General features: G+C 38.2%; 1 protein-coding gene across 19 annotated transcripts; it reads left to right on the plus strand.

Annotated features, from left to right (window-relative positions):
• The first annotated feature begins 24 nt into the window (after positions 1-24).
• CMKLR2 (chemerin chemokine-like receptor 2) lies at positions 25-26422 on the plus strand. 19 transcript variants are annotated; one of them, XM_075756414.1, is made up of 8 exons: positions 199-464; positions 5489-5626; positions 8636-8676; positions 9070-9203; positions 9734-9951; positions 10318-10406; positions 12404-12551; positions 23643-26422. In XM_075756414.1, the coding sequence occupies exon 8, from the start codon at positions 23659-23661 to the stop codon at positions 24709-24711; it is 1053 nt and encodes a 350-aa protein (XP_075612529.1). In that variant the 5' UTR covers positions 199-464; positions 5489-5626; positions 8636-8676; positions 9070-9203; positions 9734-9951; positions 10318-10406; positions 12404-12551; positions 23643-23658; the 3' UTR covers positions 24712-26422. The 19 variants fall into 19 exon arrangements, with proteins under 19 accessions (XP_075612548.1, XP_075612529.1, XP_075612533.1 ...); XM_075756418.1 differs by having other exon boundaries at positions 9074-9203; XM_075756429.1 differs by lacking the exons at positions 5489-5626; positions 12404-12551 and adding exons at positions 12603-12752; positions 15042-15106.
• The last annotated feature ends 935 nt before the right edge of the window (positions 26423-27357 follow it).

The raw sequence follows: 27357 nt of genomic DNA on the forward strand, positions 1-27357 counted from the left end.
AAAGGAGGGGTCGGCTGTTTCCCGCCCAGGCCCTGCCCGCCTCCGCGCACTTCTTTCCTTTCAGGGTCTCTCCGCGCCTGCTCAGGCCCCTGCGTTCCCTTGTCCGGGGCCAGCCGCGGACGCGCCGCCAGAGGCGAGCCCATGCCGCCGGACGAGGCGTTCTGCCGCCCCCGCGGGAGCCTCCCGCCCCTGCGCCGCCGTTTCCCAGCTCCCGGTGCCCTCGGCCCTGTACAGGGCGGCAGCTGTCTGTAGTGAGGCCGCCCGGGTAAAGCGGCGAGCTGCCCGGCGCGGCCAGCCGCCCCCTCGGCCCGGGCGGTTTCCTCCCCCTGTAGCTGTGCGAAGGTAGCTTGAAGGGAGCCCGAAAAGCCTTGGTTTGTTCAGCCAAGGCGCTGGAAACGTGCTCCAACAAACCGGGGGTTTGCGTCTTTTTGTCAGCTCCGGTCGGGATTTTTCTGGTTTGGGAGGTAGCGTCTTTGCTAAGTTTTATTTCAACAACTGTGATAGTTACTTTCTCCTTCAAAACACATTATTTCATATGCTTGAGAGTGGGCTATAAGGTTTATACTTTTCCCATTTTCTGTCATTAAAAATAGCTTGCTTTTCATGGTGTACGTTGTTCAGGTAGATTTTATCAGACAGAGAAAGGTCTTAGTTTGACTTTTGGTTTGAGTTAATGCTAGATCTGTTTGGGTTTGTTTTTTTTTTTTTCCTCAGAAATGGGTTTAATAATACAACCTTAGTTCAGGTTCTCTTGTTTTCAATTGTAGGTTTTTAACATTTATCTGCTCTCCCATGGGAAACTGGCTATTGCATAATTCTCTCATTATGCTGAAGCAGCAGGATTTTTTTAAGCAATCTGGGCAGACACAAAGATAATCAACACCCTTATGTGTGAAGACAGGTGTAGATACAGGCTTGGATTGTGCAATGGGGAGAAAAAAAATCTTGAATGCACCATAATACAGAAAATTTAAACAGAGGCTGTTGTAAAAAGACGCTGTTGTGTGATTATGAAACCATAGCTTAGAAATGTCCACCCGCGCTGAACAAGTAATTGAACACAAATCTTAAGTGCAAGAACAGCAGGAGAAGGCTTTTCTTTAGGAGGGATTACCTTAATGGCTGTGGAATGCTTTTGAAATGTGCATAGCTATGAATATATTTTTATTGCTGAAAAATAAGTACTTAATACAGAACCAAAGTTGCCTGGTGATATTTTGTTGCCTGGTATAATACAGAATTTAGCAAAACCAGAGCTGATTTTCAAAAATAAAGGGGGAGGGAAGAATACAACTTTTTAGTTGTTTAGTTATGTATAGCTTAATGTTTCTGCCTTTTAAGGCTGACAGGATCCCCAATCATTCTGTGCTCATTTTAGCTACATTTATTTTGTTGGAGATAAATGAATATGGTAACAATGTAGTTGAGGCATCTTGGCAGATAAAAGATTTCAATACAAATATATGTGGGAGAATCAATCACTTTGATAACAGGGCAAGGATTTTTTTTAATTCAGTGATGGACAAATGAAAACCTAGTTTTAGATAGAATCTTATGGGTAGGAGTGGAGATTTGTAAGAAGCAGTCATAAAATTTTGCAGTATTTTTGTGGAGAGGATCTACATGCGTGAAAACTCAGGCACGTGCCCAAATTATTGCATGTCAGCAGAGCTACATTGTTTAAATGTGTGTACTCCATCTGTGGCAAACATGCTTCGAAACATGCTATCTTAGCCTAAAATAGTTTACCTTTATAACAGTTTATAGCAGGCTTAATGAGTTAGTGGGGCTCAGCTGACCCTTCATAACTTGTTGAAACGAAGTAAGTTTGTCCTCGGAATATTTTTGCAAGGATAGAATGTAATAGTCTATCTTTTGGGCTATCATTCAAAGATAGCAGAATTTAAGGTTGTGTTGCCAAATATTTCTTTACTTTCAACTCTTTGTGTGTTTACGAACTTGAGGTTGCACCTTGATTCAAGCTTAGGTAAGGTATTGAGAGATATCCCTTTCCCTCAGTCTCCTCCTCTCCCCTAGGAACAGCCGACCTACTCACATGTGCATGAACACTGAGTAGGGCTGACAAACTTCCTTTTCTCTTTTAAAAATTTCTCTCTCTCCTCGTCTAAGCATCTGACTTTTTTCTCTGCTGATACATGTACTCATCTATTTAATTTCCATAAACTGTCCCATACAGCTTTCACTGCTTTGCTTTCTACTTTTGCTTTGATTTGCTATGTTTCTCCACTCCCATGAGCAAAATATATGTCAAGGTTATACCTACAAAAAGCATTAAGAAAAATTGACAAAGATGAACAATAGCTATTTTCTTAAAAAGAGTCAAATTTCTTCCAACAGTTGGGTTCAGATTGTAAAGAAAGAAAGTCAGGATTGGTATAACTAGCTGGCAGGAAACTCTTGCCTAGATTTTTAGTTTGTTACATACGTGCTTTGTACATTCTATTTTTAAAAGCCTAATTTTTTCTTAAATTCTTGTTCTGGTAAAATTCCTCAAAGGATCTGAGCTAAGTGTTGATTGACCAGCTGACAGCAGTTGAGGGCTGGGGTTTGAGCCATTTTACCAAACGTCCACAAAGATGGATTGTTAGATCCAGCCTGGAATCTAACAAGTGCCACAACTTTTAAGACAGTCCAAGTACATCTGTAGATTTTACAGCACTTCAAATTTTGAGTAACCTTGGAAAAGGAGGATCTTTTCAACTTTATAGCGGAATGGATGTTCCATAATGCCTGGTGTTAAATTAAAACCTTTAATTACTAAAAAAGTATAAAAATCTCTTAAAAGAATTTTCTTGCCTTTCTCTGAACAATCTGATACTGGTCACTGTCTAATATCAGATACCAGACTAAATGGAGCAATGATCTGTTCTTCTATGGTATTTCATTTTTTTCCCTTTAATATAAATTCAGTTATATTTAATAATAAGGGCTTTCAAAGTAAAAGAAAAGAATTATTCATCTGTATAAAAGGCATGTATAATCTCCTCTCAAAACAGAGCTTCTTGTTTTCTTTGGTGTGCTTTCCTTAGACTGTTGCTGGGGCTGACAGATTGCTGTTACACATTTTTCTCTATTATAAACATGAAAAATATAAAATTAAAAATATGTTGAGTCTTTTTTTAAAAAATAATCATCTTTTATTTACTTTAGTATGACACTTAAATGCAAGCCAGAAAGAAAAAACACATTCTTATACATTTTCCTTTTTCATTTATTATGGGCATTCTGCTCACTTTCTCATTATCTAAACCTGAGCTTTTTTTTTGTGTTGTACTCAAGGTTTTGTAAATTTTAAAATAAGAACTTCACCTAAGTTAACAATAAAAACATCCCCAATATATGGGATATTATCTTAACCACCAAACTTAAGGGATAGTCTAATTTAAAGGTTTTTCTTTCCATTTTTCATTCTCTTGCCAGAACTACCTTCTTAAGATTAAAAAATTGCAACTGAAATTACCATTTCAATTGCTTAATTATTAAAACAACCAAAAAGCTTAGCAGTAGTGTTATAATTGAATCATGATCGGATAGGGACCAAGGAAGAATTTTAAGATACCTTTTAAAATGGGGAGGGTTATAAAAAGCATTTTTCTAAATGTGTGGACCAATAACTTTTCCAAAATATATTATTTTACTTTCATGTAATCTGAATTTTTATTTTTAAAATGTTATTTGAAGTACTTTGCAGTTTGAATATTTTTTGCATATCTTATTAGAAGCAAATCCTCCCTAAGTCTCTTTTGTAACTATTATTTGAAGGCCATGCTGCTGTTTTCACAGGCTTGATTTTTCAGAGTTGTGTGGGTTTTACACTTCCTTTTTTGCACTAAAATTGCTCTGAAGAATATATTTCTGTATACTTGTAGTTTGGAGAATACAGAGATTTTTATTATAATAGTGCTGAGTAAAATTCTGAGATATTCATGCAGATCCCAGAGTGTATTATTACTGTAGTTCCAGCTCCTGTTGCTGTTTGTTTGCTGGCAGGTCATCCAGAAGGAACAGCTGATGAGACAACTCTAAATGTGACTTTAAACAGCATGGCTACAAAATTTATCCAAATTCAGTGTTTTCAGAAAGTTTCTGCATGATGGGCTCCTAATGTTCTTAAATTACATTTCAAATCCATACCCTAGCACTGCTGCAATTGGTTTGAATCTGTCCATCAGCTTAAATTAACATGGTTTTAGGACTTTCTGTTCTAAAAGAAAATGCAAAGAAATTAAATGAGCAGTTGAGAGGTTTGTATGCCACGACTCTAACACTGCATGAAATTTTTCTTTACTGGATGGCGACTGACCACACTGTACATAAGACAACATGGAAAAAATGAGGTCTGGGTGTCCAGACAGCCCTCTTGTGGAGCACAGCAAAATTTGCTCAAGTTAAAGTAATGGGGGAAACTCGTATCCAGATCCTTTCCCCATTTGTAACCTGAAAGAGCATTCTGCTTTCAGAGAACACGTCTTTCATCATAAAACGCTGAATAGTTTACTGTTACATTCACAGTCATTTCTGTTTTCTGTTGATGATCATCCAGTCAGTTCATCTCTCTGAAATAACTGTGCCTGTTGTTTTAGGGAAGTGACAGAAAGGAAGGACTGGGTCAGGAAGTAGCTTGGGGGTTGCCTATAGGTGACTGCTCATGAATTGCAGGATATTCTTTGACCTTCATGTTGTGCATGGAATTTTTTTTTAGCTTCAAAAATAACAGTCCCTTAGACTTTCTCAATTCTACTGGCCATTGTTTCATATTTATTTTCAAAAATAACACTGATTTTAAGATTGTCTCATTGATACAGTCAATGATTGGCAAAGTTTTCAAGTGTAATTGTTCATTACCAAATTACTTGTAAATATATGATAATTTCTGACATATACATGCTGGAAAATGCAGTGGAAAGTCGTAAAGTGATTCCATTTCCCCATGCTGAAGGGAGCTCTACAACCCGAGAGCCTTCCACTATGAAGAGACCAGAAAGACAAATAGGTTCTTGCATTAGCCACAGTCAGATAACATGACTGAAATACTTAGAATTATTCTCATCTGCATGGCAAAATGTTTTGATCAGCATGTTTTAAATCCTTCTTTTTATTACTATAGATAAGGTACAAAATGAATGTGGATTTTTTAATCAGATGCTATTGTGAGAATCTTGAAATATTTTAAATAAGTATAGAAGATGACTATTACTCCCTTCTAGCCTACCTCACATTCTACTATAGTAGGAATTCCAAGGCATTTTTGCAAAAGTAAATATTAATTCCCATTACTCAAGCAGGGAATAATATATTTCTGACACAAAGAGGTAATTTTCTCAAAGCTTCTTGGAGAGTTATTAATTCTGTTTTTCAAGAATTTTCAAGCTCCCAGAAGTTGAGAACCTGCCTTGACCCCTTGGAATATTCTGAATTAAATGTTTATATCCATCAATTTTAATGCAACTGTTCTGGTTTTAAATAGATGCAGATGAATGTAAGATGATCCTGGATGTAAAATACCTCTGCAGCTTCCTTGTCTGTAGTGTAATTTACAGGAGTCAGAGTTCCAAATATATACAGTATTATGTTGAGTCACTGGATGTTCTGCAGTCAATTTAAGGTGGGGTCAAAATGTATTTTCAAGGTAGTTAAGTAAGTGTTCTTTTCCTCTGCACTGGATGTTCTAAATCATGTTAATTTTTTTTAATGTTCCCCCAATAAACCACACAAGATATTTTCTTACAGCTAAGAGCAAGCAGACTCTCTCCCTTGCTTACCCTGGGAATAATTTAAAGAAAGATTTCTTTATCCTATTCAGGGAAAAAAAGCAGAAAGTTAAACAAGAGAAGTTCTGGGGTTTTTTTCCCAAGGACAAAACTCAATTTTAGGCTAGGAATGCTGATAAGCAAAACCATCAACCTTTGAAAGAAATCTCTCATAGTTTGAACATGTGGGACTTTTTCATGGAAAAAATTGAGAGAAAAAGAACTTTTGAACAAAAAGCCTTTGATTTGATTTGTATTTCTTCAGCATTTCATGTACTATTGCTGGAACTGCAGAAGTTCTTTGGATCAGAGTTTAGTCTCTTTGCTTTCTGGTCCATCAGTAAAACCACAAGTCTCTTCCACATTGTTGGATGTTCTATATTTCTAATAGTAATCAGAGTTCAGTTTCTGGTTTGCACTCAAGCCACAATAAAATCAGTGAAGTTCCCCTTTGCTTTGTTTCTCATCTTGAAATGGAGAAGTGACTGTTCCCTTCTCTTCCCTTGAAAAGAAGGGGGCATACTTGTCTTGAAAAGACAAGTAGCTACTTAAATAGCCTTTACAGAAAATACTGCAATTCTAGAGTCTGCCTTCATGTAAATTCCATGTTCAGGTTCACACTAAGTGCTGAATAGTCTTTTTAGTCTTCTTAAAAAAAAATAAAATTGCAAAGTAAGAAGGATTTAAAATTAACCTTTGTGTGTCTTGATGCAGCTTAAGGAGTAGAACAAGAATGGACAACTACATATTGGGGGGGTTTTAGCTGCCTCTTTGCTTAGACTGATTTCCTTCCCTGAGCCCACTGTCGATTTATTAGAGATAGTGCTAGTTTTGCTTTCCTTGAAGGCAATGGAGGAGTTAATATTGACTGTGTAGACTGAGCCCTTAACTAGCAAAGCATTTTTCAGAGCTTCTAATAATTTGCTCTGCTTATCTCACGAGCAGCAGGTTTATTGGGATTTATCAGCTCCCATCTCATTAGAGAGGCTGAGGGCTGGGTAGGATTTAGAAGCAAAATTATACTCTCTTCCCTGAGAGTGATCAGAGAGGGCAAACGCAGAGCAGTAGGGAGAAGTTTGCATTGGTTCTCCTTGTTTCACATTAATTTCTGTGGGTAAATAACTTAAATCCCTGTGGAGTCAAGGTCGCCTGGCACCTTGCACAAAATGTGTTTACATCCACTAAGCAGAAAAACAATCTGACAAATGTAGCTGACTATAAAAAGCAACTTTAAAAATACAAATATATGGTGAAACCACTGACCACAGCTTCTCAGAGCATCCATAGTTGATTGAGTTTGATTTGGATTTGATTTGTACCGGCTTTGCAATGATGTTCAGGAGCCATTCTCCATTGCAAGGAGCTACTGTCCAATTTATAAATCCTAAGGAATGTCAATGGGTGGTCAGTATTATAAAGAGTAACCAGTAGGCTCCATGATTCCACATGTGCATAGGTGTTTCTCTTAGTTAAGATTCCAAGTAGTAATGCTGCAAAACAACAACCTTGCTTGATCACCCATGAGTTCTGTATAGGCACCCCGCCTATTAGCATGTATTTTCAGGGAGCTGTCCTTAATTTTGCATCGACTCTCAGCTTTGCTCTGTGTCTTTTGCAGGGGGTTTGAATGCCTTTTCAATTTTCCTGTTTGCAGTTTGTTAGTGTTTAAGCCCAGCTCTAGCACAGTAGCTGAGAGCAATAGTCTAGCTGTGGAATAGTGAGGGACTGGAACTTGTAATTGTCTCCTCCCTGCAGATCTGCTTGTTTTGTGCATTGTTATTCATCATGACAGGCTTCAGCAACTTAGCTGTGATTTGTTAATAGATGAATGCATAACGTGAAACTTAAATACTTCTTGGGTCACTGAGTCATGTCCATTGTATGTAACACTATAATATAATCCTATTTGAACTGTGGATTTGAGGTTTTAATCAAAAGACCTATTACGTAAAAGATGGATGACTGAATCTCCAGAGTTTATACTTTAAATGGAAAATAAGATCTCAGTTCTTCAGAAGAATAGGTGTAGGCAGCTATGTTGATGACTTGGATCCTGAGTGGATGGAGGCAGCTAAAATCCTTAAGAGGTGTGGCTCAGGTTCATCTCTGTGCTTTGGGTTTCTTTGAACCTAGGCTGGTTAGACTTTGGGCAGTTTTTGAGACATCTGACTCAATCAATATGTTGTCAGTTAGATGCGTAACAGTAGATTCTGGCTTCCCTTTTGAGAGCTTCTAAGACCTCTCTAAGTGACTGTAGTTTGTGCTAATTTATATGAGGTGAAAAAATGCAAGTTGGTTAATCCCTAGCAGTACTGAAGATTGTGAAATACGTAGTGAAATAACTATAGTTTGTGTAGCCTTATTTTTCTTTTTGTAATCTCTGTAGTTCTCTGAAATTATTTTTCCAAACACTGGCATTCCTTTGTATGGGAGGAGACAGCACTTCGGCTAAAAATGGAAAAATACTGTTGTCAAGTTGGCTATTTAGCTATTCAGTGACTATAATCTTTAGCACTCAGTGACGTATCAGAAGGTTTGTTAAGACACCCTCTGAAAAATTTGATGGATTTCAAGGGTTATCTGAATGACAGGTATAATCTCTTATTTTATTGTCATATGAATACAAAATTTTAATAGCTGTGGTCTGAAAGTTATGTAGAAAATTATTCCTACTTATTTGTGAAAAATGAGGAAAAACCACAAGTATAAAAGCAAACTCTGGAAAAAAAGGCTATTTTTAATATTATTTTTCCAGATATTGTTCTTCATAATAAAAATAGATCTTTTTCTTTCCATTCCTTGTAAATTATTCTCCAATATTCATGATTTCATAGAATGTAACACCCTGCTCACTTTGTTTGTAGGAGTTACATGAAGTGGTGCTGTTGAAGACCTGCTGAAACTTGTATGTATATGCATATATATATACACACACATGCATACATGTATAGCAATTCATTTATATGCTTGTGTGGTTTGACCTAACTAAAGTAATAGTTAGATGAAGGATTTTGCCTTCTGTAGAATTACTGAATTTCTTCAACACATACACGAAAATCTTCAGATTTCTACTATCAGTGTAGAAAGAGGATGTGGACCTGCCTAAATGAGCCAAACCTCCCTTCATCAGGTGGTTTGGTTTAAATGTGTCGCTGGAGAATTTTGTCGTATTTCTGACTATGGTATATAGTGGGCAGTTGAACCACAAGTAAACATTACAACTTTACCGAAAGGATAGGCATGAATAGGCATTAGTTTCACAGGAAGGGAGGAAATTACCCTTTTCCTGATTTGTCAGATAGTTAAACTCTCTTCAGAGTGGATTTTCATCGATGAATGTTAATTTAAACAGTGAGGACAAAGGAACAGTGAAGATCTTTTTAAAAAAAAAAAAAAAAAGAACAGAACTGTAAACAGCTGAATCCTCAAAAGGTAAGTAATTTCTTTCTTGTGTTGTTCAGCTTAAATTAACCATGAGGAAAAACTAAATATCTTTTGTTTGACCTAATTTGCAAACTCATGGTTGGTACAACTTAATTGAATTATAGTACATTGAATTTGGTCTGGGGTGTTTGTTAGTGCTGAGATTATCTGCACATACTAATAGGCAGTTTGACAAAATCCGGTGATCCCAGCAGTGCGAAATAATTATCAGAACTATCAGGCAATTGTTGATAATCCAGGTAAATTAAAGCTACTTTGCTTTGTTTATTGCTTTGTAATTTGTGCTTTGGTTAATACTGGTAAAGCATTTCTGAAGGCTTTTCCCCTATATCTTTTTCCATACATCCTCTGCCTTTCTTTTGGTTTATAGGGTTTGAAAAGAAAAAACCAAACAACAAACCCAGTCAGAAGTGCTTTTAAAACTCATTTGCTTTTCAATAGACCTAGTTTATTCACTGCTGAACAACCAATATTTATTATTTGTATGAAATTGCTCTCCTTTGTTCTTTTTCTATCAGGTATAAAGTAGTATTTCTCTGCTCTGCAAGTCCCACGTGCACTGTACATTCATGAATGCGTGTCTCTCTTCAATATATCTTTGGCATATTGCCATATTTAACGTAGAGTAAAACCTTCAAGATTTCATCAGCTTACTCTGTTGAAAAAGCACAAATGACATGGCAAAATAAAATACAACTTCCAAGTAGAAAAAGGAGAAGGCATGAAAGCAAGTAAGGTACTCCCCCCCCCCCCCCCCCCCCCCCGTAATTTTCTTGCAGGCATATAACTTTCACAAAATTATCTGAAAGGGTCATAAAATGATGTCAATGGTTAATGGCTTGCATGAAAGTGTATATTAAAAAGCCATCTAATTTGGGACTCACCATTCCAGTTTTACTGTGTCTGAGCATAGAAGGAACTAAAACAAGGAAAGGTTTACAGCCCAAGCTTACATTCTTCAGGGACTTAAGATTCCCACTGTGGTTAATCAAAACTGTAGAAGAATAAAATGTATTTAGCTCTGAACAGAAAACAAGCAGAACAAAATCCTTTCAGATTAAATGCAATTTTGTTTGTAAAATTCTGTTCTCTTTTCTTTCAGATATATTACATATGCTGGTTATACTGTGCAAAATTGGTAAATTCTAATCAGAGCGAAAGCCCCTTTCGATTGAAAAGGAGCTAATGTAGGTAGGACAGATTGGTAGAAAAATTCTTTTAAATGCAGTAGTTTGCTGTTCTTGAAAAAAATTATCTCATTTTCTATGAAAACTTGTCTCCACAAAATGTCTTCTGGGTCCTTAGCAGTTGTGATTTCATATTGGTACAGTGATAGGAAGGGTGAGGAAAATTGCTGTGTGAGGTTTAATCCTCCCTTGCTTCTGAAGGATGAAGGAGCTGAACTATCATCCACAGTACATGTTAGAGTAGTCCCAAGTCTGCTTTAGCTTATCGTGAAGGAAACAGCCCCTTAAGGACAATTCCTCACTACCCCAAAACTGCTAGAATCCATTGCACTCTCTGGAATGCTCCCTGCACCAAGAAGGTGGAGAGCATTTGGCAAATGTGTGATTCTACTTTGCTTGCTGAGGGTTTTTTTCTTTTACTATAGATTATGTGTGAGGGTTATCTAGCCAGGAATTTCCTCTTTTGTCCTACTGAAATAGTAGTGAGTGAGCCCTTGAATGAACTGCCTTACAATAGCTGGATTGGCCAAAGTACCTAGAGACAGACAGACTCATGCCATTACAAGCTAAAACACCTTGGCAGATCTGCCATTAAACGGTGCCTATATTTACCCTGTCCCAATATTTACAAAAGAAGAGAACTACTATTAAAAGAGCTTTTATCAGTGAAGGTTCACCAATCAGTTACCTAGAGAAAACAAGAAATCTTTAAAATGCAAGAAATAAACAAGTGAGGTGCCTAATGATGAGGTCTTTGAGTCTTTCCATGCTCCTTCCTTAGGCTATCCCCCTGTTTGTCTCCTATGTCATATCAGGAATCATGCCTCCCTGTCTTTTTCTCCTCGTCCAGGGACTCTGTGTCCCACTGTAGCATAATCTCCACCCTCCTTTCATTCATAGCTTTTTCCCCTCATGTACAAGCTATTGGCATTTTAAGTTATATTGGCAGAACGGGAAGAGCTGTCATGGAGGAATGACAAAGCCAGATGGTTTTGCTGGAAGGAGTTTTTGGTTCCTGTTAAGAGAACCCATGATCTGTGGTCTGTGAGAGAGGTGCTTAAAACTGATAGCCTTGCTAACTAGATGCTGAAATGCCAGTTTTACTGCTTCTCTCTAAGGACTTCCCTCTTCTGGTTTTTTATTTGTTTCTCTCTTTCTTTCACTGGAATCAGTAGAGTTGTTATCTGGAGAATTTGGAATTGACTAGAATCAGTCAGTGTTGAACATTTTACGTGTTTTGCATTAAAGACAGAGGAGTACCACTGTTACATTATTGCTTCCACTAGAAGATTCAATTTTTGGTAAGGGTAGACTGACAGACCCTCAGCTGATTTAAAATTATGTGATGAGTGCAGTACCATCAGAGTCAAGTGAAGCTATGCTATGTAGATACTAGTGGAATAATATTCCACTAAGTGAGAAACTAAGCTACATGGAGATCATGAGGCCTGGCCACAAAAACTCGGCAGGCTCTTTACACAACTGGGAATTAAGACAAGTCTCCTAAAACCCAGTTCAAATTTCTGACCAGTGTTGCACTGACAGACAGACAGAGGCACTAATTAGTGATGTTTTGAGGAGCTCACTTCTTTCTTACATTCATTTCGTATTTATGGTTAGTAGATTAATCTCTTTTTGTATGTATCTCACTGTACACTTAAAAAATGATGCTTTCAGTGTGACTTTTTAAGCATCTTTCTGCTCATTCAACATTATTTTCTATAAACCAGACTGCTTACAAAGAAATACTGTTCAACCTCTTCTCTGCATAACAAAAAGCAGCCTACAACTGTAAGGTCCCTTTCCATTCATCAGCCACCACATCTGTTGCTTGCCTGGACACTGACCAAAATGATTCATTCCCATGTCTAACATTTATTTTTGGTGAAATACTGGGATTATACAGAAAGGCAATATTTCAAAACTGGGTCTAGAAAACCAAGGGAAGTTGGAAGCAACTTCCTCAGCTGAAAACAAACACGGCGTTATATCATTCTGCAGCTTTATTAGAAGGAAGGCAGTAGCCAAGTGAAGCAGCTGGAATCACACAGAAGTCACTCTGAACTCTGCAGATCACTTCGTTGTTCCTTCTGCTACAGAGCTCACAGCCCTGATTTACAGTGCATTTTGTTCCAAAGAACTAAACAAGGTAGGTCAATTTCTCTGTTATGTTTTAAGTCTTTTTCTCCCTCCCTTCCAGATAATGTGTTTCTACAGCTACAACACTTGCAGGCAAATCCTGTAAGGTAGCGTAGCATATACTGGCTAAAAGAGCTTCTTAGAAGAAAGAATGTGGTATTTATTTCAAAGATTATTTTGAACCACCCCTGCAGCAAGAAAATATACAAAAGTAGGTGTGAATTTAATTTTTAATTACTTTTGAATGTGTTTACACACACTTCAAGGAGTCTTTTATCCTGTCAGAGAATGTTAAGTGGCTCTGGCTTAAATAAAAATCTCTCTCCCTCCCACATTCTCTGCCCTTGTGTGCTGGTTCTGATTTGTTTGATTTGCTTAGGGATAGTATGTCTCCTATAGGAATTCCCAGTATTATTAGAAATAAGTACATCAGTTCTAATCTGAACAGATTCTAGAACAGAAACTGGAAATAATTTAAGTAGCAGATTAACAAAATAATTCTGAATTACAGTCGTGCAGAATTAAAAAAGGGCTTCTGTGATCTGAGCTGGAGGTGTGTATGTGTGCGTTCCCTAACCATTGTGGAATACAGTAGGATGTGGATCTAGCTGTCATTAAGTGCATGAGAGTGTGTTTCCTAGGAAGTGACAAGAAGATCTGAAGCCTTATACGGTACCGCAAAATGAGACAGGGCTAGATTCCACCTCCTGTTTAGACTTAGTGATAACCATGTCCTTGTCACTGGTAGCCTTTCTAAATGCAATCTTGCAGAGCCAAGCACTATCCCAGAACTGTTTTTGTAGATTTACAGAGGGTGTATAGATTGTCTGTAAATTAAAACATGTTTGCTTTCTAGCTGAATAACTTTAAATATTTGTTAATTCATAGCTAAGGAGAAGAGAGTGAGTTGAGGGTACATCAGAGTAAAGAAATTCGTCAGACCAGGTTTGTAGAAACTGATTCAGGATTAACTTGCTTATGATGGCTTACTTTCACTAGCATCATATTGTTGTTTTGTCTCAGCTGAACTAGGAAATGCAAATGTTTTGATAACCCAATTTACTTTTGTTTAATGTCACTGCAGCTTCTGCTCAAATTTAAAACATTAGTAGCCACTTATGCCAGGCAGACAGGATAGAGGTCCTACCAAGTTTAATTTAATCCTGGGGTTTTTATATGTGCTATGAGTGATATTTGAGTCCACTTTTGTTGTTCTTAGAATCTCTTTCTGTGTGGCATAGTGGAAGTTATTTGACTCTGGAGAATTAATTTATGGTTAGGATTCTCTAATTGCTTTTGTGGAGAGGGATCGTAAGTCAGGAAAACTCTGTATTCCTAGACAGGATCTGATCAGAGACTTTTACTGCACTCGTGGGGGCAGAGGAAAACTGTTGATGACAGTATGTAGTATATATTATAAATTCATCCTTTTAATTTTAAGAATTTCCTTCTCTGCTGATAACCTAATGAACACCTTCTGAAATGCTGTTGGGATTGTGTTTATTTCTATTAGATTAATTCAAGATGTAATTTTGTGTATGTTTCCTAATAAAGCCAGTTGCCTTATAGAATTTCCTTCTCCTTATGTTTTTTAAAAGCCACTTGAAGTTTGTGATCTGTTCTTAGATATTAATTTTTTTATTAATAACTCTGCTAGTCCAAACAGTACAGAGCTAGTTTTGCAGAATATTGTAGTCTGTTGAATGGTCTGGTTGTTTGCTTATTTATTAATTTTGTCTTATGGAATGTGCCAACAGTTCAGCTGTCTCTCTTACTGTGGTGGCTGGTTGTCTGGCTCATTTTCACTCATTATTTCTGATAATGGTTTGATTTGTGTGCATACAGTCTGAAGCTAGCAGTTTCACAACAATGCAGGGCTCTGCTGTTGCTGGCTTTGCAAAAGCAAGCTGAGTGGGAGGAACAGTTTCTCATGGCCTGTTACCAGAAGAAGGGATTACTGTGACTGGGGTGGGTGGTGTCCAAGAGACATTCAGTTTTAGAAGGCAAGATGCCATCGTGCACAATCAACTCTCCTACACTTGCTGCTACTTTTACAGCGTGCTTGAGGCTCCTGAGACAAAAAGAAAAATTGTGTCCTCAAAAGAAGCATACAGTGCTTCTAGGGGACCTCAGCTAATTCTGTGCTCTTTGTATCTTCAATATGTTCCAGAGGCTGAGGGCCTGGAAACAGGAGCAAAAAGCCCTGTATCAGCCCATGGCTGCTCTTTACCAGAGAGGATTTTTGCCAGCTTGTTGCAGCTCTCCTATACCTGGCCTGCCATTTTACTGCATTACAATTCTTTAGATGAACTGAACAAACCTACTGCAGATATAATACTTTTTCATTAGTGGGCTCAAAGGGAAACTAACACACCCCATTGCCACAAGTCAGGTTTGTTTGCAAGAGTTACCTGCAAAGGCCAGCATTCTAGAAGTCTCCAGCCTTTGCCAGGGGTGTAAGCTAGCAAAGAGTTTGCAGCTTTCTCCTACTTCTCCCCAGCCCAGGCTCTCTTGTCCCTTTTTGATACATTTCGAAGGATGAATTTCAAGAATCACAAGGCACAAGTATGAAGAACCAGCACCTTTTCCCACTATCCAGAAAAGATATTTGCCTCTTCGTTCTTTTGGCAAGGTCTGAATTCTGCTTCCAACTCTACCTTTGAATCTACTGTTTGGCTTTGGGCGAGATACTTCTGTTCCCTTCCCTACTCTTCTTGTGTCTGTTTATCCTGTTTAATTACAAACAAGGCAGGAGTTGTCTCTCATTATGCGCTTTAGTACCTAGATCCAGTGAGGCTTTGATCTCAAAAGCTAGGGCCTTCAGGTACTTTCCCAACATGAAATACTTGCCTTTTGCAGCAAGGGTGAGCCTGGCACAGTTTTATTCTCTTTTGAAGCCTTCTAGGTGAGAGAGAGAAAATGGTGAGTAGTTAAGTCCTGTACCATCAATGTAATATCACTTTCTACGCTCCTATTTCTTCTTTTTAGGGATCCTATTTTAATGAGCTCAGCCCCACATAATTTTTAATGAGATGTTTCAGAAATATGGAGAACAATTGTCCATTTAAGAAAACTGAGTAACGTGTTGTTGAAGTCCTAAACTCTTAACTGAGGGTGTTGTACCACATGTAGTGGAGTCAAATTTAACATGACATAGAAGTGATCTGCTAATATAGGAAGCCAGTAAAACCAGTATTTCCAAGCTCCTAGTTTAACACCTTAATCATAAGTGCCATCTATTCTTATCAGTGTTCCCAGTGCTGTATAAGGGAGATAGATAAATATCCAGCCCTCGTGAAATTGTACTAACTATATGATTTTTTTTTTCAGTTTTGCGGGAATACAGGCAGTGCTTATTTTAGACTGAACTTAAAGTAAATAAAAGAATTAGCTTTGAGTAGGAATGTTAGAACACTGATACAGAAGTAGACACCCTTAATCTACTGGACACAGTGATCCTAGTGTATTAACTGTGAGGACAAAATAAAGTATGTTATCAGCTGGAATGTTTTGGTTATGTACTAGCACTATCTTGGAATTGGATGTTCTGATATACCCATGCAAAAGTATGTGTCAAGAGTAATAAAAATATAGCAATATTACAATCATGCTAGAAGAAACTGCTGATGTAGATTTAATGAGCAGTAGAATAAACCTAGAAGAACAGCGATCAATTGAGAGGGCAGTACATAACCAAACATACTGTTAGAAGTGACTGAGAATTAGTATGTGAAATAGAATAGGATATAAGAAGGCATATTTGAGGAATGAGTTGTGTTGCTAATTTATTCTGGGATTAGCTCTTAACTCATCTTGTTAAAAGGACTGTACGTGTAACAGATTGTAAGCTATTTTTTATCCGTTATTCAATACAGATTTTGTATCTTGCTGGAGAGGATTATTTTATTTTTTCCATAATGACCTGTTGTTACCCTGCAGTAACTTTAGAATGGCTGTTGTTTAACATATGTTTAATTGGCCTTAGTGGGTCTGCTGAGACAACAGTTGATAGTCTTAAAGAAATTGCTGCATTCACTCTATTCTCTGCTCTTACTTTGCTACTTCCTGTTAGGAGGGAGTTGTGGTTAAAGCATGTGTTTGCTGAAGGACTACACAACAATTTAAAAAACATGCTCAGAGCTGCACGATCATGTAATGATCGTATGAACACTAGTCAAAATCTTCCTTCATCACAAATATATGAAACAGTTGCAAGGCAAAAATATAATTTTTTAATTTCCATATAATTTTTGCATGGAAAACATAAAAAGCCATGCTTGCTTAGAAATACAAGTGTTCGTTATCTTTCAATCAAGTCACTGTGAAGCTGAGGCACTTTAAAAATTTTAAATCAGGTATCTCCATTACTCTAGGTATGTAGTTGTTATGGTGGTTTATAGCCAAAGAAAATACTGGTGCTATTTGTGGAGGCGTAGAAAACACTGAAACTTCCCTGGAACAATACTTCATTAGTGTGCATATCTTGCATGCTGAGGACACAGCTGATATGTGTACCTGCTGGGCTTTGTCATCTGAGAGGTGTGCTTAATGGCTCTGAGGTATGTCCTGGGCCTGCAGAAACCAATTAATGTATATGACAAGCAAATGGTGGAGATCAGGTTCCTTTTCTTTTCAGTGCAGAGAAAACAGACCAGAATTTGCAAGGGCTGCCGAGGTAGGTGCTGGCTCCCTCCTGCACAGTGGGCGTGATGGCACAGGGGAGAGCCTCCCTTCAGGAAGGGGAAGTCTCCCAGAGGTGAAGCTGTGGTTTCTGTGCTCCATCATGAGTGATGGAACAGTGTTATGTTTAAGAAAGGAGGATAGGACTGTGGTTAAACCACTAGGTAGGGACTCTAGGTTTAGCATCTGGCTTGATCAGAGACTTCCTGTAGGTCATTCTCAGCCTTCTCATCTGTAAACCACACTGACGACACTTCTCACTTAAGTCTACTTTCACTAAGGGTTGTGAATACTGAGGTGCTAGGATTGATTGTGTAAATACTTTGGCAGTGCTGACACATTCAATATAAGACCATATTTTAAATCTCAAGTGGCACTGTTTACTTGAACTTCTATTTTTACCTACTTGTAAGAATGCTTAGATTTCCCGCCCCCCCCCCCCAGAATGGGGCCACTTTAAATGTTTCACAGATATCATCTATCATTTTCTTGACTCTGCTGTAATATGTTTGTGGACACATGATAGACTTGAAGTGGTTACGGCAACTCTTTACGTTCAAAAGGAATGTTAAAAAAGATATTTCTACTTTTAGCTGTATAGGGAATAAGAGCAGGAGCACGCATTGACTACAGTTACCAAGTGTGTCCCCCCACTGCATATCCTGAAGACACCTGAATTTCTTTGTCTTCTTTGGGGATGGAAGTCTTGGTGCTTAGTATCAGCATGAAAATAAATCGCTTTTTGTGATACACAGTTGCTGGTTGCAGACATTTATGAGTTACATGATTGTGGAAATGGTACATTGCTCAATTGCAGCAGTTGCCTGGATGATTTGTTATATTCAGGCCAGACCTACTGTAGATAATTTTCCTATTACAGCAGCATTATTTAGATAAAAAGTTGGGGTTTCCATTTCTTGTTTGACATTTCTGTGGTGGCAAAAGTGCTGGTCTGAAATCATTGCTTTACCAGTATTAATGGAGTCTGCTCTGTAAGGGTTTGTTGATCCCACTGTAACACTCACTTTGTGTAAAATATTACAAGGCTATTATCTGGTTAAATGACTTCAATACCACAGATGAAGTGGTGTGTTATGACTAACAATGTCATGTTTGGCCTTGCTTAAAGTTGTTTTTGGCATAAATTTTAGGAGATGTCTAGCTAGTACATTGCGTATAGATTTCTAACACCGCTTCACTGAGAGATGTAATGGAGAATGACGGTTATTTGCATTCTTGTCTTGTCTGCTAGGAAAAATAATCTATATTATGGCTTGAAAAGATTTCCAGTCACATATCATATCTATTATGACCTATTCTAGTTGTTAAATTCAGGATGGCTTAAAAAGCCATTTTGTTACCATATGTCTAGTGGCTGTTAAAATGATAGTCAAGAGATAGGCGTTTGTGTATGTGTCTGAAAAAGAAAACATACACACAAGCCTTGATTTCTGCTTTTGTGTATACTAGCTTAGAATGCTCATTTCCGAGTAGCTTTGTCTGCAGGCCTAAATTATAGCATAGCTATGATTTAATTTTGTAGTATGGGTGTATCAGGCGCTTCCTGCTATAGGAATATTTCTACATGGAGGCAAGTGGTCATCTTGGCTTTGTTCTTTTGAGAGAGAAATATGAATCTATGACAGTTTGTAATCTCATCAGTATTCCTTGTGAGTTTTAGGATCTTTTCTTATGTCTTTGTAAAAGACTTGCCAGAAATATGTATATACCTCTAACAAACTTGCTCAGCCTTCCGTGTTTCGAACTTTACAGATAAACTACTGGGTGAATTTAATGTTTCTGTTTCTGAAGGTAGATAAAACCAAAATTTAGCATCTCAAAAGTTCCAAGAATTTTTTTGAGCCCTCAAATGAATTCAGTATGCAAACTTGCTGAGACACAGTATGTCAAGCAAGCTTTAGGTGACCTTTTGAGAAACTAGTTGTTCAACATTTGGCTCTTGCAAATGACAAAAGCTGAAGTAAATCAATCAAATAAGCTTTCCTTTAGTCATAGATCATACACATAGAATGTGCTATGCTCAGAATTATTGATAAAGACATTAAAAAGAGGGTTTGTGTAATATATTCCCTCTATGAAGTTAACTGTTGAGACAGCCAGCTCTGCAAACCATAATTTTCCTGTTATTTCAGGACCCACTATTGTGACCTCTGAAATCAATTTAGCTGGCCAGAGGCTCTGAGCACTGTTTATCACAATGAACAAATAGATTTTGGGACTACCACTCAAATATTTGTGTTAACTTTTAACTAACATAGACAATGAATAAGCTCTATGTAAATTTCAAAAGTAATGAGGACCAAATGTGAGAGAGAGGTTGTGCAGGCTGTAGCTCAAACATGTGACATAAACTACCCATGTAATTAAGTTGGTCCCTGACTTGCGTGGTGCCCAGAGAACTTTGAACTGCAAGGAAGACTTTGCATCAAGTGAAGTGAGTGGAAATTGCAACTGTTTTGTTTGGTTTTCTCCTATTTTAGACTGAAAACCCAATGTAATTTAATTCCAAAGCCATTCCACTGACCTTAGGGCTGAGACATGGAGAGGTCAAACGACTTCCCCTGGTCAAACAGGATGCATGTGGCATAGCCATGAATAGAGTCCAAAATATATATGTCTCATGTCATAACCGTAACGCAGTTCTTAGTGTGACACAAAAGCTGTTCTATTTTAAGCAGATGCAATAATTTGTCCAAGTTGTCATTATGGCTCAATTTTATGAAATACCATAGTGGTGGCAGAGAAAATGAACTCTAGTAAAAGGTTATGAATATGTCGATTAAGATCTGCTGAAATTCAGAGAAAGACAGTTCATGTACCACATGATGTACCACTCTTCCCAGCAGTCCTGTGGCTGTGTATTTTAGAAATGTTTCAATCTGTATTTCTTGGTAATAATGTTTTCTGTCCCAGGATCTAAAAGGTACTAGCACCAAGTGCCAGCCTGTGATATTCCTATGAAGTCACTTAGTAATTACCTTCTGTCTTACAGAAGGGGACAGGAAGTGAAACATCCTGGTCAAACGTTCTGAAACCTTTTTGCTTAAAATTAAGCAACTATATTCATAATTAAGCAACTGAATCAAGGAGGCTCAGTTTTCAGAGCTGCTTGTGACCTCAACAAACAGGAACAGACTCCAGTCAAACAACTGCTGAGCGTTTACTTTACACAGACTGTTTACTATTAACAAAAAAAAAAAAAAGACAGGATGAAGTCTAAACTTCTAAACTTGGTTTTATTCATCCATATGCAATACAACACTGTTCTGTAACCTGTGGCTGCCCCCCAGTCCTATTGCCAGACTTCTGACCACACTTTCCTGTTTATTGAAAAATAGTTTCCTTGCTCTGGCTCCTTTTTGTAACCTTGGACTGGCAGGGACTGAGGCAGTGAACTGTACCAAACCTCCCTTACCCCTTCTAGCAGCAGGCCTGAAAGCCAAGCGGAAACTGCTGGCAAAGAGTCTTGTTTTCTCTACTGAGCCTCTGTTTGCAGACAGGTTCATGAAAGTCTTTCCAGCCTGGAAATTAGGCCATTTGTCAAAGATCATGCAGAAAATCAGTGACGAATAAGGAATAGAATTAGATTTCTTAATTTTCCAGACCTAAACTTGAACTGCGAGACAGTTCTGACTTTGAAAGTTTATTAATAAATTAAACCCAAACTCAGGTATTTGAGACTATGTGTGTTTCAAGAACACAGGGAAACATCCCTGCTGAATGATGGTTAACAGTTATCCCAGAAGAAAAAAATCTGGGATATCCTTATTGATGTAAACCAGCATAGCTCCACTGACAACTCCCCTACAGGGCAGAGCTTAACACCCTGAGTCCTGTTATAGAAGTGCTTCATATATGTGGATGTCAGAGGTAAAAGTTTCTGAGCTTTGCAAATATAGTTGTCAGTCTTTGCTGAGCCCTAGCCATAGAGTCTAGTTTCAGTGTGCACTGGGACCAATGGTAAGTGATGTTCCTCCTGCTTTTTTGCCTCCACTACTGAAGTGTTATTGCATTGGAAGACTAGGAGTTAGAGATAAGGAAAAATACAAACCTGGAAAAATAACTGCATTCTAAAGGTGTGCTCTTTCAATGGAGGAGTCTTAAACTACAGGAGGCTTGGTAAATGTTTGGCATTTATTTAGGTATGGTTTTTTTCTCCTGCTATACATCATCTTTGAAATTCTAAACATAAAATTAACATTGTTGGGTAGTAGGCAAATGTTTGTTATTCTCATGTTATTTTAGCACCATTATGAAAAAAATGTTTGGGAGGAAATGTTTGAATCCAAGTATTGTTGTGTTGTGCTAGCTCTTCAGAAACTTAAAAGCAGAATTAATTAGTGGCTGAAATATAGCATGTTAATCAGTGACACTCTGAAAATTTTGGGGTTTTTCTTTGTTTAATTGCACAAATTCAGTCTGAAGTTGTAGTTGGCCGTATTGGCAAAGACACTTAAAAAATCCAATTATTAACCTGACTGTCCTCTAAAACTGTCAAATGTAATGTTGTTCCAGATGTTAGTGGTACTGCTCCTTGTTTACACTTTTTCTCAGCAGCTGTTAAGCTGTTTGAAAAAATGACTCAGATGGGTGGTACTGGTATTTGATGCAGAATCTACCCCCACAGGGGATGTAATTGCATAAATGCAGCCCAATAAGTACAATTTTATCAGGACAGCAAACTAAATAACATTCCTTTAGCCTGATGTAAATTACAAAGGGCAAATGTTATCGTAGCCTCTTGACAGAACAGGCTGTATTGACCTTATTACACTTTTTTTAATCACGAGATATAAAATCACACTTTTTTCCCCATGTCTATTCATCTACGAATGAGAAATCTAATCCTGCCAATGTGTGTGCACATGCATAGCTTCACTTGCGTGAGTAATCCTTTCAAAATAAGCGAACTACTTTTTTGAAGGAAGGGTACGTACATGAATGCAGGCTTGCAGATGTGGTTCTACAGGCAGTGTACTCTGAAGACCCTGCTCCTGTTGTCCTTAGCATGCTAAAATTAATGGAATTACAGGAATGCAGGGCTGGGTTCCAAAAACATGGGCTGAATTTCAGTTTCTGAATGGAGCTAGCGCTCAGAAGTGTACCAGTGAGCTCATCCATAGTACAGCTAATGGGCTGGTTGTATCCTGCTCTCAGGGACAGGTTTTTAGCGCAGCTGAGTCCAGCCAGACAATATAGCTTTAAATGATAGTAGAATTTAGCGGAATATTTGTTTTGAGCATGGCAGATGCTTTTGTCAGACTGTGGCCATTGTGCTGTGCTGCAGCTGTGTCTGTACTGTGGAACGAACACATAACTTCTGAGTACTTTTTCCTGTTTAACCTCTGTTTGCTATCTGTTTTGCCATTAATTTCTTTTTTTTTTTCCCTGTGTTTTTCTTCTGATTTATATTTTCCTTCCCACCCCTTCTCTCCCTCCCACACTTGTCCTTTGGAGTATTAGAAGAAAATTCCTATGTGAAAAATCATGTTGTACTTGTAAGTTCCAGAAGCTTTTTTTGAAGAAAACAGAGACAGTTGTTCTGTCTTAAAAAAAATAAAAATGGAGACACACATATTTTTATCTATAGCTCTTGCAGTGTGTCTTATTCTCCTGGGAAGCTTTCTTTTCTTTCATCCATTACCTGTTTCTCAGCTCACTAGTGGAGGAATACCACAGTTGTATGTATTGTCCTTGAAATATGTTCTGTATGTTTCTTTCTCTACATCCTTAATGTTGCTGCGTTAAGGAAATCAAATACATTGAATGTGTCTGAAAATCAACATTCCTTGATACAAAGATAGACACATGATAGAGAGGAATAAACCCATCAACTTTCAGTTGCTGGAGAAATCACTGTCTATGATTTTGTTAACTATAATTTGAAGGGGGGGGGTGTGTGTGTGTGGTAATTTTATAAAGAATGGCTTCCTGGCATTTTAACTGCACTTCTTGGGCTACATAGATGCCTGGTGCTTCTCTGGTTTCTGCCAGATATAATCCATACAACTTGCCTCAAATAGGAACAGAGCAGTAAAATATGAAACCTGACTAGAAAAGAATAGAAAAATCACACTTCAGTAAAACTTAGCAGCTGGCCTCTAGAAATTTATCAGTGATAGTGTGCTCAGTGTTCTCTGTTAAAAAATAAATGCAAGGAAAACAGTTCCTGAAGATTTCAAATGTTGTCTTGATTTGAACATTTCTTGAAATGCCTGTGACCAAAATACTCCACAAGCTTTGTGCTAGCAATTGACAGCTAAAAAGTGATAGATATGTGGAACTAAGCCAATGTTTTGGGGTTTTTTTAATGAAAAGGAACTTAAAGGAATTGCACGTTACTATTTGCAGTGCAGTAAAACATTTCTCCTTTGACTGTTTCATTTCTTTTCTTCCACAGAAAACAACTGTGCAACATGACATTTGAAGATTTTGAGAACTACTCTTATTTCTACGACCTGTCTGAGGAAGATGAATCACCCCAGTCTTCCCTCAGCATTGCCCATATGATTTCCCTTTCCTTTTACAGTGTGGCATTTCTGCTGGGAGTGCCAGGTAATGCCATCGTCATCTGGTTTATGGGCTTTAAGTGGGATAAATCTGTTTCTACACTCTGGTTCCTCAATCTGGCCATTGCAGATTTGATTTTTGTTCTCTTCCTGCCGCTCTATATTACATACGTGGCAATGGGCTTCCACTGGCCTTTTGGGAAGTGGCTCTGCAAAATTAACTCATTCATTGCACTACTTAATATGTTTGCCAGTGTTTTCTTCCTGACATTCATCAGTCTTGACCGCTACATCCGCCTGGTCCACCCAGTCTTTTCCTACAAGTATCGGACTGTAAGGAACACCCTCATTCTTAGCGGGATCATTTGGATGTCAGCTGCAATTATTGGTGGCCCTGCCTTATACTTTAGAGACACAGCTACAGTTCTCAACAATGTCACCATTTGCTACAATAACTTCCATGTGCATGACAGAGAACTTATTTTGCTGACACATCACATCCTCATTTGGGTGAGGCTTGCATTTGGTTACCTCTTTCCTCTAGTGACCATGGTCATTTGCTACTCATTGCTGATTGTCAAAGTGAAGAGGAGAACAGTATTGACTTCCAGCAGGCTTTTCTGGACCATCATTGCTGTAGTTGTAGCTTTTTTTGTTTGCTGGACACCTTATCACATATTCAGCATTGTGGAGCTGTCTGCTCACCATGATGAGAACTTGCATGACTTACTGCAGGATGGCATTCCCCTCTCCACTGGACTTGGTTTCATCAACAGTTGCCTCAATCCGATCCTCTATGTTCTGATTAGCAAAAAGTTCCAGGCCCAGGTCAAGACAACAGTCTCTGAGGTGCTAAAATTGGCACTGTGGGAGGTGAGCCGCTCAGGAACTGTCAGCGAGCAGCTGTGGAGCTCGGACAACACCCATGCGCCTGTGCACTGTTGTGAAACTGTTCAGTGACTGCTCTTGTCACCATCCATCTTCAAAACCGCTGACAGGAGATTTGGAGGTGTTCTTGACTTCGCATCTGCCAGTCAGATGTACATCTTTGCATATACAGTTTTATGTAAACAGCTGGCTTAATTGCACTTGCTGCTTTCCTTGAAAGGTTTTTAAAGGACACATCATTTGGGTGTGGTGTGCTTGCAAGGCACACGGCCTGAAAGCTGTCAGCATAAGTGGAATTGCTCTAACTGGGTTTTTGATCAGGAATGTTGTTGTAATCCTGTTGTTTTGTTGTGGTTCCATACCTCAGTGATATCAAAAGAGCACATAATAAAAATATTCCTGCTTGCCGTCACTGATAACACTCTTCATCTAGGCATTCTCATCCAAGAGGCCATGGCCATACATCAGTGGCCATACATCATGAGTCTCCTGATTGTCTAGTATTGCCTTAAGTAGGAATCACTTGGCCACCTCACAGCTAAGTGAAGCTATCGCTGGCTCCACTCTGCAGCTGGAGAAGAATCCCAAGACAGAGAACACTGAATTGCTGCCTTCTCTTGTCAAAAAAGAAAAATACGGAAATAAAATCTGTTTTCCCCCAGTGCTCTTTACCTTATACTCAAAACTAAGACAGAAGATCCTGTGTTTTCTGGTCACTTATTCTTTTGCTTTTAGCACCAGTTGGGTGCAAAATACTGATCAGATATTTCATGTAAGTATTAGGCTTATTTGAAATGTACAAAAAAATCAGTGAAAATGTTTCTTACAGAAGCTAAGATTAAAGGCCCCCTGCCACACACAGCCTTAAAGAGGTTTACTACACCTATCAGTTTCTCTTTATTGCTCTGTCAAAGAAAAGTTAAGAAATAATATAGCATTTTGTTTGCCTTAATGCCAATCTTCTAAAAGTGGGCAGAGTGAATTCAACAATATTCTGTTACAAGTCCGGACTTCTTTGCCAAATGAGAAGCAAGACAGTATGTCCAGGAAAGGGAGTCCGTTCGCACAAGAAAGATGAAGTAGTCCTAGTTATGCTGTATTCTGTTCCAACTTATTGCTTGCTGTAGAAACACATGTGCACCAATACAAATATGTATGCTAAGTGGAGGGGACCAATTTCTGACACAATACCACTTAATTAAAAAGTTGAATGTGGGATAAAACTCCATTAAAAGTGAAAGCATAAAGCTTTGGGTAAATTTGAACTGTTTTTTCATTGTTACTGACCTAGATATATAGAATAAAACTGCCCTTCAAATAATCTGCCTAGTTTCTATGGCCTGACAACACACATAAGTAGCATTTATACTGTAAATGAGGCCTTATATGTAAATATATTTGCTTTTGTAAAATATATATATGCATGCATGAGCACATCCAGTATTGGTAGCTGTACAAATAGAAACTGTCTGACTGCGGTCTGTAACTGTTTCTCTGGGCTCTGGTTTCAGAGTTTGGAAGAGTCGGGCAGGATCAGTGGAATTTCAATGTATTTCACTTTAGGCTGGAAAGTTGGTGAGCAGCACTCTTCCTTTGAGTCATTTGCTGCCTGGTACACAGTGACTCATCATAATATTTTGGCACCGTGCTGCTGAATGTGCCTAAATCAAACATTTTGCAGTTTTTCTTCACACATTCCCTGACATCTTTCTAAGAATGATGTATTAGTACTACTCTCCTGACTGTACTCCAAGTGAAGCAATAAAACTTTGTTGTTTCCAAAGAATGTGTTCGTTTGTTTTTCTCAGCAGCAGTGTGCAGTGACTGTCCGTTCTTCAAGCAGCTCCTTCCCAAAGCTTTTGGAAGATGAAAGCAAGCCCTGACCCTTTCTATGACAGGAATTAAGGTTTATGTCAGCTTTCTTCTTGCATGTCAGCTATGTGAGCATACCTATTGCTATATACAGCAGAGAGATTGATTTTTCAAATAGGGGCACATACATATACTGCCTTGCATAAATTATCAGAAAGCCTCCCCTGCAGCAGACAACAGAGATATAGAATTGAATAAGGCCAAAGTCAGCCCTGGTCTACAGAATTAAGTGGACTAATAATTTTGCAATGCAACTACTACCTCATTCACACCAAGATCAGTTACAGAATTATCTCCAAATCATTTCTGAAGATACCTAAGCAAAACAGATAATACTCTAAGGTTCTGCTCGCAAAGAGTATCCAGAACAATACCAACAGTTCTATGCTGCTTGAACTGAGGAGTGCTCATTCAACCCACCACAATGGAAGAAGAGCCAGGCAAAGGGAATCTATCTTGTCATGCTAAAGCATACTATAGAAGAACACTTCACAGGGAATAGCTCCATGATCAACCATTCATTCAAGAATAATAGCCATTGACACATTTTGTAATAGACAGGTTCTGGTTACTTTTACCTGCTTTCTGAACAGTTTGTTCTTCTGAAGATTGTTACCTAGATTGGTTTGTAACCAATACTTTCCTTGAAACTGTTTTCCCAGTATTCCTATATATCACATTTAAGTTACGGAACTTTCTGCTGATCTTTCTGTTATGGGGTGCGCTTGGGATAGAAGTGTCTCATTTACCCTAAGATGCTGATTTTTCACAGGCACAATGACACAGTAATGTACCAGCACATACCCAAATACTACACAAAACCCCCTTAAGCTGATATATGTGGAT

This window comes from Balearica regulorum, chromosome 6 (genome assembly GCF_011004875.1).
Source record: "Balearica regulorum gibbericeps isolate bBalReg1 chromosome 6, bBalReg1.pri, whole genome shotgun sequence".
NCBI classification, from domain to species: Eukaryota; Metazoa; Chordata; class Aves; order Gruiformes; family Gruidae; genus Balearica; species Balearica regulorum.